This window comes from Vavraia culicis (assembly GCF_000192795.1).
Source record: "Vavraia culicis subsp. floridensis unplaced genomic scaffold supercont1.24, whole genome shotgun sequence".
NCBI lineage: Eukaryota > Fungi > Microsporidia > Pleistophoridae > Vavraia > Vavraia culicis.
Window position 1 is genome coordinate 27,433 of NW_007360627.1, and position 9,802 is coordinate 37,234.

General features: G+C 42.1%; 5 protein-coding genes across 5 annotated transcripts; 2 read left to right on the forward strand and 3 right to left on the reverse strand.

Moving 5' to 3' along the window:
• The first annotated feature begins 1,058 nt into the window (after nucleotides 1-1,058).
• On the forward strand, nucleotides 1,059-2,862 carry VCUG_01511 (uncharacterized protein). Its single transcript, XM_008076338.1, has one exon. It carries the CDS (start codon nucleotides 1,390-1,392, stop codon nucleotides 1,855-1,857), a length of 468 nt encoding a protein of 155 aa, XP_008074529.1. The 5' UTR covers nucleotides 1,059-1,389; the 3' UTR covers nucleotides 1,858-2,862.
• Nucleotides 2,863-2,876: 14 nt separating this feature from the next.
• VCUG_01512 (uncharacterized protein) lies at nucleotides 2,877-4,872 on the forward strand. The gene has a single exon (XM_008076339.1). It carries the CDS (start codon nucleotides 3,768-3,770, stop codon nucleotides 4,794-4,796), a length of 1,029 nt encoding a protein of 342 aa, XP_008074530.1. The 5' UTR covers nucleotides 2,877-3,767; the 3' UTR covers nucleotides 4,797-4,872.
• VCUG_01513 (uncharacterized protein) lies at nucleotides 4,413-6,883 on the reverse strand. Its single transcript, XM_008076340.1, has one exon. It carries the CDS (start codon nucleotides 6,828-6,830, stop codon nucleotides 5,181-5,183), a length of 1,650 nt encoding a protein of 549 aa, XP_008074531.1. The 5' UTR covers nucleotides 6,831-6,883; the 3' UTR covers nucleotides 4,413-5,180.
• Nucleotides 6,884-8,244: 1,361 nt separating this feature from the next.
• On the reverse strand, nucleotides 8,245-9,084 carry VCUG_01514 (pyrimidine 5'-nucleotidase; the record flags this gene model as incomplete). The annotated part of the gene is made up of 1 exon (XM_008076341.1): nucleotides 8,245-9,084. The coding sequence occupies one exon, from the start codon at nucleotides 9,082-9,084 to the stop codon at nucleotides 8,245-8,247; it is 840 nt and encodes a 279-aa protein (XP_008074532.1).
• A 223-nt stretch (nucleotides 9,085-9,307) lies between these two features.
• On the reverse strand, nucleotides 9,308-9,802 carry VCUG_01515 (uncharacterized protein; the record flags this gene model as incomplete). Its single annotated transcript, XM_008076342.1, has 1 exon — nucleotides 9,308-9,802. A coding segment is annotated over one exon (495 nt), but the record flags the coding sequence as incomplete, so codon positions are not given.

The following is a 9,802-nucleotide window of genomic DNA, read 5'->3' on the forward strand; positions in this document are numbered from 1 at the left end:
ATTAAAAGATTAATTTAGTAAATTAAATTTTTGGTGATGGTGATGTGCATGTGTATGGATCAGCGGCTGATCATGCCAGCAATGTGCACCTTCCCTTCAAATGTGCTACGTAAGAGGAAAAGGGATCACAACATTTTGTATTACATGAAAACGTTTCGGTGCTGATTCCTGCAAGTGTCTTATCTGTTTCGGCGCGATACGCAAGTTTTATGCGTATTAATTTATTTTTCATGTGATGTCAAATAAGCTTTTATTTTTATTGCCCTTTATTTCTGGTCGTTTCCCCGACACTGATTTGCCCTTATTTATCGTTTATTTCTTCCTAACAATTTTTGCTATCATTAGGAAATATGCGTAAAACTGGAAATAAAGAACCTGCCACCTGTGCGGGCCTTAATAACAAACTGCGAGAACGTACCGATTTATGCACCTCGTACACAGTCATGGCCTTTTCTGGCACAGAAATAATCAATTGGGAAAAAATCGAGAATTCGCGGAAGTATGCAGTGCTTTTAAGGACCGCGGTTTGTGAAGAAACGTGTGTTGCAGGCCATTTGGTGCTGTGAAGTGGTCTGGCAAATACTGCGGTACTGCCCGTGGACGTAATTCAAAGGAGTTCTGAGCACAGCACTGCTCACGCAACTAATTTGGAGAAACATTTTCTAATGCTGCATCCGTAAAGGTAATTTATAAAAACTCGTAAATTACCGAATCATAGGCGTGCCGGTGCATGCTTGCTCGTCAGCAATCAATAAATGTATTATCTGTCTACTTTTTTTCCTGTTCCTCCGTGTTTCAACACCAATTTACCTGTGTATGCCGCGTTCATACCAATCACTAGAATGACACCTGATACGTTTTTTATCGTTGCATGATTACGTATCATGCTCGTATGTCCGAAATAAATTTAATTAAGCTTTGAGCTGCAGCCACGCCATCGCAGCGTAGCATATTTTCTTTTTGTTTTCTAATTACTGTAAAATGATCAAAAATATTTTTTTGGAATGTAATAAATTAGGATTTGTGACATTTTATTATTTTGGAAGGAGTTCTTTATGCAAGAAGTAAATCGATTTGGTTGTGGACAGGGAGGTTCATGAACACCAGCAAGGAACAGGTTTGATTGCAAACGGAGAGATTATCAAAGAGTAACGGGGAACAGGTTTGATTATAAACAGGGAGACCATCAAATATTAGCAAGGAATAGGTCTGATTATTAGCTAGGAGATTGTCAAAGAGTAGCACGCATAAACAGGAATACCTCCAAGGATTGGTTACGAACAAACCTGCCCGTGAACAAAAGGCGTGCGAATAACAAAAACAGAGTGTGTTTGATGAGGAGTGTTGCCATGCAACGTGATGCATGCGCATAAAAAAGCACCGTAATCGATGCAACTGCCGTGTAGAGTCCTACAAAACCATCAAAGTGCAATATTTTGTGACAGCATCCTGTCACACGATCAAAACACGATTGCTTTGCATGTTACCTACCATAAACAGCTTATCCCTGATGAACTCAGTACACAGCGCACAATTAACGCAACACTTTCACGTATTTATGCGCATCATATTACTTTTGTACCACGATTTGCCCAACAACTGTTCCGTGCTCCACATCTTTTCCGCTATTTTTACGCCAATAACATAAAAATGATAGCCTCAGCCTTACGCACCCCGCTGTTTGTGCACACCCCAGCTGCGATGGAACAGCGGAGTGCCCGTAGTGCTCTGCATAAATACCACGCTCATGTTTGTGCATATTACCTTATTTTCTGTTCAGATCCATTAATGCAAAATAGAGAGCAGCAATGCTTTTTTAGAAATATTAAAAATAAAGCGCACCTCGAACGATTTTGATTATGTGTGCGCACTTCGTGTGCACGAGGATAGCCTATCATTTCTGATTCGCCTTGTGAATCAGAAACGGGTTGTTTGTTGATCTGTCATCATCCTTGTTTATGGCTCAGGTATGAGATACATCAGTGCGTGTGCCAAGTGCATCTGCAACCATGTGCCTGTCAGGTGTATCGCGGCCAAAGCGATCGGTGAACGATGCGCCAAACGGGATAGGCCTGCAAATGAGCGATCTTCGAAGATACGAAAGGTTCGTAAAATTTAAAAAATTTTTAATGCATAAACGGATAAAAATAAATAAAAACGGAATTAGTCAAAGGAGTAAAACAAAACGAAGCGTAAATATGAAGAGCACAACAATGCGTTATTTTGCCGGTTAAGAAGCGTGTTCCGTGTTTAAAAGCATTCAAAATGTTGTTATGTATGATTTGGTGCTGATAACGCTCTTACGCGGCTTTCGCCGTCCTGTGGAGCAATTGATTTAGTATTGCTGTAAAAATTGGGTGTAGCTCATCAATTTTGTTCTTACGGGTAAGAACTGCGCTATTCCACAAATTAATGTGCTCTGCGGTGTCTTACGCCCCAATTGTCCAGGCAGTGGATTACATTGCTCTGTAAGTTAACGCATGCTCCATGGTATTTTTCCTTCCGTGCCAACAAAACACTCGCAACACAAATTCAAATCATCATGCAGTGCATCTCCCATTATTCATACGTCTGCTGCAATCAGCATGAACCTCCCATCGCAACAGTTCCACGATCACTCACACGTCCATAAAAAGAATGCCACCAACAAAATGATCGCCACACCACACCCACCAGCAAAACTACATCAACCAGCTTAGCACCACTGCAAAATATGCGTGGCACACCACGAAGAACAGCAATGAGCATAAACCAACGAGTATCATTCTAAAATAGGCACAGCTACATGAACTAAACATTCGCACGATTGCACATTTCATGTGCATGTATACCCCGTACTCTCTCCCGTGGTACGGGCAGCCGCATTCAATTTTATTTTTTCTTGGCGCGTTGTATTTTACTATGCATCCATTTATGTTAAGTTTCCCAATTATGCATAAATGGTAGAAAATGTGAAAATAAGAAATATGGGTCTCGCAGCACCAACCCACGCATAAACCACGAATATTTAAATTGCTGTGCACTTTATGCGATGCGGTGATCCATACGGCATAGTTAGTATGTTATGCCGTGGTATTGCCCGTGCTGTGCTGCCGTAATGTAGGAATGCAGCGTAGTTGATCGTTTAAGGTGAGAAATGTGCCTTAAATGGCAGTGAAGAAGAGCGAACCACCATTTCTATGCAGTGGTGATATTTCACAAAATTAGAATAATATTTCCTTTATGGACAGGAAGCATAATTTAGTATTTTACGTTCAGGATAGCATCACCATATTACCATGCATGGTACGGTGTTGTGCTGATCTACACCAATCACACGCTCTTTTATGGCCTGCCAGTGTGCCCTACGTACCAATATGAACAGCATTGCTAATTGCACATAAATAGAGGTGTGCAGCGAAATGATTAGCAATATTGTTTGTTTATTGCATAAACAAATAAGATATTACATAATAAGACTCTTCTAGATTTGGAGATGCCTATTTAAAGGATACCTTTGCATTTACTGATCGTGGTGCGTACACGTGAGAGAAGAGCTGTCACGAAATAATACTGAGCATGAACAGAACGATCTGTAGTTGCTATGTATAACATGAAGAACAGTAAGGCACGAACAAATTGCTGCACAACAAAATATAAAGAGCATGTTCATGCATTAATGGTAAGAATATGAACCATAAGAACGCATTAGCACTTAGCGTCTTTCATCACCGTTAACTCGTCCTCATCATTTTTATTTTCGCATAAAAAATACGCCCACCCCAAAAATGCCTAAACTAACCAAAATATTCCCCAATTTATCAAAAGCACGTGCTCTGCTGAATCAGCATGCATATGACCAGGCAATAGAACTTTATTCGGAGATATTGCTCAAGGAAGGTGGAGATGAAGAACGGGATGGTGCGGATGAGAAGAATGATGTGGAGGAGAAGAATGATGTGGAGGAGAAGAATGATGTGGAGGAGAAGAATGATGTGGAGGAGAAGAATGACGTAGAGGAGAAGAATGATGTGGAGGAGAAGAATGATGTGGAGGAGAAGAATGATGTGGAGAAGAAGAATGATGTGGAGGAGAAAAATGATGTGGAGGAGAAAAATGGTACAAAGAGCGAAGGAATAAAGAAAGAAAATAAAACAGCAGAACAACAATCAATGCATAAACGCATAAGCGAGAATAAAGAAAGTGCAGAGCAAGCAGGTAAAATAGGGTACAAAGCGTACATTTACATAGAATACGCACATTGCTTGATAAAAAATGTGAGCAATTATTTTCAGACCCTGCTGCACTGCCTTAACACGCACCAGCCATCAATTTTACAGAAGAAAGAGATTTACGAGGAAGACCTTGAAATAGCGTGGAACGTGCTTGAACAGGCCCGTCTTTACTTCAAAATGAAGAACGATACGCATCAACTGAAGAAGGTTTATTTTCTGCAGGGAGAGATTTATCTGCTGAACGATCAGTACGCTGATGCGATCAAGGAGTTCAACAACTGCCTGCTCGTGAACGACGAGCAGTTCGTGAACGATGGCACGGTGTACAAACGGATCGGAGATAGTTACTTTTTCCTTGGCGATAAGGAAATGGCAACCACCTTCTACGAGAAAGGGATGGTCTACTACAACGGGGTAGGGAATGCCAAGAAGAGTAGGGAAGTTGAAGTTTTGTTGATGAGTGCTAGGGAGAAGGAGGAGATGGGCTTTAGAGATGACGGGGAACAAAAAGAGAGCAAGGAGGTCGAGAATGAAAAAGTGGTTGTTGATGTCACCCATCTGATAAGGAAGAAGAAGTTGTGATAGGTGGTAAATAAATTATGTTAGGGGCTTGTGTTGAAGGGAGGTGCTGTAATGCTATTAAATTGGTAGAACCGTAGCGCTGTTCATCTTTGTACTGTACAACAAATCTTTATTATTCTAAGAACACGTCTCAATTCCTACATCGTTATTAATGTACAGCATTAATTACCTGTCATACCCTTATCAACCATAATTGCTTTTTTACCATACCTGTAGCGCTATTTATTACCATTTGCTGGTACATTGTACTTGTGCAGCGTTACTCCACCTCCTTACCATTGCCTTATCATCTCCTTACCATTGCGCTACTACCGCACTAATACTACGTAACCACCGGTCAGATTCATTCCATTTCCTTGAAAGTACTCAGTTCAAACACACCCTTTACTTCATGCACACCCTCATGAACTCAAGCGCAACCTCATCGCAGTACGATTCCCACGTATTATCAAGAAACCCTACATGTCCCCCATTCATACACCACACCGCCACATTATCATTGCTCAACGCATCCACATCAACGGTATGCCTGGCAACCAGCAAATCATCATTCGCTACCACAAAAAGTGTGGGCACCCGCACGTACTTAACGAACCGCTCACACGAATTAAAACTGAAATACTCCTCGATGTCAGCGTATCCGTGTATTCTTGCCATTTTGCTGTTGTACTGCTCAAGCGTGGAGCATTCTTTGAACTGCCTGATTTTGTTCTTTTTAAGGAATGCGTGGCATTTATGGTTAATGATGGGTTGCATGAGTGATCGTGGAAAGGTTGCCATCGATTTGTAAATTTTGGAGAAGTTGAATGGTACGCACACTCCCACACAGCACAGTATCTTTGTGTGTAGGAGAGCATTGTACACTTTGCTTTTCATGTGTTTCCTGTCATGCTGGTAGAATGGGCTGTTTAGGATTGTGGCTGGCCGGTCACCGGAGGGTGTACCTGCCATTGTATTGTCTGAACTAGCCGTATTAAATGCACCGTTACTTTTCAACCCTGCTTCGCCACTTACATCGTAGCTATACGGTTTGTTAGTGCTCATCACACCATCCACCATTTGTACGATATGACCGGTCTTAGGTTCATTCGCATGAACATCATCAGTTCGTACGTGAACGTTAGTTTGTTTCTCACTGTTGCTAGGGCTTTCTTCCTTGATCACCGCTTGGTTATTTACCTCGTTGATCCTTGTTCTTTCATCACTGCGATTGTTATTACGTGTTTCATTACTCCTGTCCACCTCTGCAGCCTTATTGAGTGCTACAAAATCAATAGGTCCTTTTGCACGCATGTCCTTGCTCACCGTACCGCCCTGCTCACCATTTTTCATTATCTCATACATTCCAATCATCCCCATAACCTTAGCCATACGTGCTCCTCCCAACGAGTACCCCACAACGCATATTTCCCATGTTTTTCCCATCCATACAAGCACATCCTCTATGTCCTCAACCGATCCAACATGACAGATCGTACTCGTCCTTCTTCTTATGCCCCGCCAGTTCAGGCACACCACAGGCATAGCCGCCTGATACGCCAAATTACGCACATATTTTGATCCAGAACTGCCATTTAACCCGTGTATGATGAGCATGGCGGTGCGCGAATGCATGCTACGGTGGAGCATTTCAAATGTGATCCACTTGCCGTCACGTGCTTTTATCTCGTACAGCCGTTTCTTCTTGTGTTTTCTGCGAAAACGTGCGCAATGCATTTGCAAAACGCTGCTGTAAAACGGAAACAATGGGAATATCCATCGCCTGCATCTCATCGCATCAATACGTGCACGCATTTCACGTGTACAGCTGATGCTCACCCTATGAATGGTAGAACAGTAGTGCACCACGATACAGAGCAGTACCATCGTGCCAAAGATGTAGTAAATAGCACTGATGAACAGTACTATCCTTAGAAGTGCACTTATGTATTTGCTGCGGTCGTACACCACGTTAAGGATGGAAAGTACAGCGTGTTTGATGCGTGTGCGCATGTTTATCTGTACTTTCTTCCTTTTAAGTCTTCTTGGTACCATTGGAGGGCATCGTACTGAATGCAAAATTATGATGAGTGATTAATGAATTGCAGAGGACTTGTCATGGTTGATGGGGTGTTTGCCGTGGGATATGAGGGGGTGTTTGCAGTGGGAGATGACGGGGTGTTTGCCGTGAGAGATGACGGGGTGTTTGCCGTGTATTAGGAACGGTTTATGAAAGCGTACGGTAAAACATGTTCCTTAATCAAACGTACTTTCTGCTACATGAGGACACCCTCACACTTCCATAGGTGCTCTCATGTTCTCCTTACCTGTTAAATTAATCTTTAGCAGTATCAGCCTGGCCTATAGCTCATTTCAAGTTTCTGCCAATGAACAGCACCTTGCAATTAATTATCTGTCCAAATCGATGCGTAACCAATGGTTCAATCCGTGCTGGTGCAAGGAATGCGGTCTAATGAAACGTAAACTGCTTTCAATCATGTAACAACGGTTAAATTTCTTACTCCTCATGTCAAAATTAAATAAAGCAGCCTTGTTAAGCCGCAATTAACGTCTTTCTCCTCAATTTGTGTTTCACATGTACCTTCTACCGTACTAATTAATGATCACACATTTCCTGTACATTGATTTATCAATCAAACGAACGAAAAAACGATGACCTAACGGGATAGGTGGATGAAGACTGCCAATCCAGTTGTAAATCACTATGGACTAAGTCCTAGATACTGATACTTACATTCTTAAAGGAGGGCTACGCTGGATACTAACGCAAAGCATCATGGCAGGCAACATTTCCGCTGGTTGAGAGTGAAAATAGGAAGGCAACTGAAACAAACGTGGTAATGCAGCAAAGATTATCGTATCTCTGCGGCAGCGTACAGCAAAGAAGATCGGTAAGATGTGTGTGATTGTGTTTATGCATTATATTTTTGTATTTATACTTTTTCTATTTATGCAATATGCTTATTCTTAATTTAGTTTGCCCGTCTTCAATTTAATTTAATAAAAAATAAATTGATGCTCTCCTCATCAATTAAATATAAAAATTATTGATTCAATAAAATGGCTAATTTAGTACTTTCTCATTTATGCACTCTACTCATATTTAAAATACAAACCTGCGAAAAAGTGAGTGTCTGCTACTACCGCTCACTTCTGCGCAGTACGATCAAGGTTTACTTCACCAAGTCTGTATCCGATTTGAAAGCGATGCGGAATAGAGAATTGCTACCAGACTGGTATTTAACTTTAAAATTAGCACTACAGCACAATACCACCGTACCTCTCAGTGCTACGGTTGGTAAATGCTGCACCATTTTTAATGCCAAGGCAAAAGAACGATTTATTTGAGATGCTTCAAAATATGAGGTGGCCCATCCACCACAACAGGTACATCAACACAAAAACAGCGCATTAATATCTTTAAATACAAAACAGGGCATAAAACGAATCACCCCATCGCATCAAACATCCCCAGCACGTCGTAAAGATCATCATCAATCAAGAAGCACTTCCATCCCATCATCTTGCCCATCTCAACATTCGCCATTTTATCATCAAAAAAGTACGTGTCACCTTTGCAGTACGTATTGACGAATTCAAATGCTTTCCTTTCCGGTTTGCACAGCATGCGCGGTTGAAAGTACGTTGTGTAGAATATTTTTGATATGTGGGGGATGTTGAGGTATTTTAGGACACGTCTGGTGTATTTCTCTTGAGAATTGGTGAAGATAAAGAATTGCGTACTGTTGGTTGTTGTACCAGCATTTCTATTCTTGTCACGGTCATCTTCACGGTCATCGCTGCAGTCACTGCCAATACGCATTATCCTCCCATTCAATCGCTCATCCATTTTCAGCATTTCTCCAAAATCAAAATCTACAAGCTCATCATACCAGCACTCATCCATCCCATACTCCTTTATCATCCCCTTGTACCCCAGCCCGTACTTCACACTCATCTCAACGTACATCTGCTTAGCCTGCTCATACGAGCACGCATTCCTTTTCATGAGCGATTTGTACAGACGGTGCCGTATTTTCATCTGCAGAGATGACGATTTGGGGTACAGTGTCTGGTCAAGATCGAATATTAGCGTTCTGTACGATACGGACGGGTTGCCATAAACGGGCTGTGCAGATGATGTGTTCGTTTGTTCCGTGTTAGCGGCAACAACGTGGTTAGTACGTGGCACATCGCTATACGTTCCACAGTTCAATCCACCAATACTCAAACTTTCACTACCATCCATCCTATCATACCACGTGTTAAGTGAAATGTACTCGTGCATGGTCCGTCCTCACCGCCATTTTTTATATTTTTTGATTCGTTTAGCATTTCCGTGCGTGATTGGTTACTGATTGATGAGTTGGGGATGTGAGGGAGGAAGGCGAAGATATGCGGAGATGTTGCAGGACGGGAGGAAGGTATTACCGTGCAGAGAGAGTGCTGTACGTATTACGAAGCGTTGCACGTATTACAATGGAACCATTCCTCTTCCTTCATCAGTCCCACTACAACTGCTTCTCCACCTCATCCACCCACTCATCCAGTCCCTTCATCCATCCCACACAATCAATCCATCTCCTCCTCCACACACACTCCATCACCCATCTAACCATCCCTTCATCACCAACAATCACATCACATCCATCCTCACCAACAACACCACCGTGCATTCTTATGATGCTTTGTACGTTGTACCTGTCCGGTATGCACCGATCTACCATAAATGTTTTGTTTTTGAATATTTTCTTGTTCTGGGCCGTTATGATCGATTTGGCAGATTGGTTCGGATTGGCGTAGAACTGCTGGTGAATTGATCGGAGGGTGTGCAGTAGGTTGAGCAGTTCCTTATCGTTGGCGTAATAATTTGAGTACGGTGTGGTGGTACTGGTACTAGGGCTGGTGCTCTTACCTTTGCTACCGTATTGTTTGTTGCTAAGCTGGTGCCTACCAGTACTACCCATGCTACTACTCTCTTGAGCACTCCCTTCCTCACCACTCCC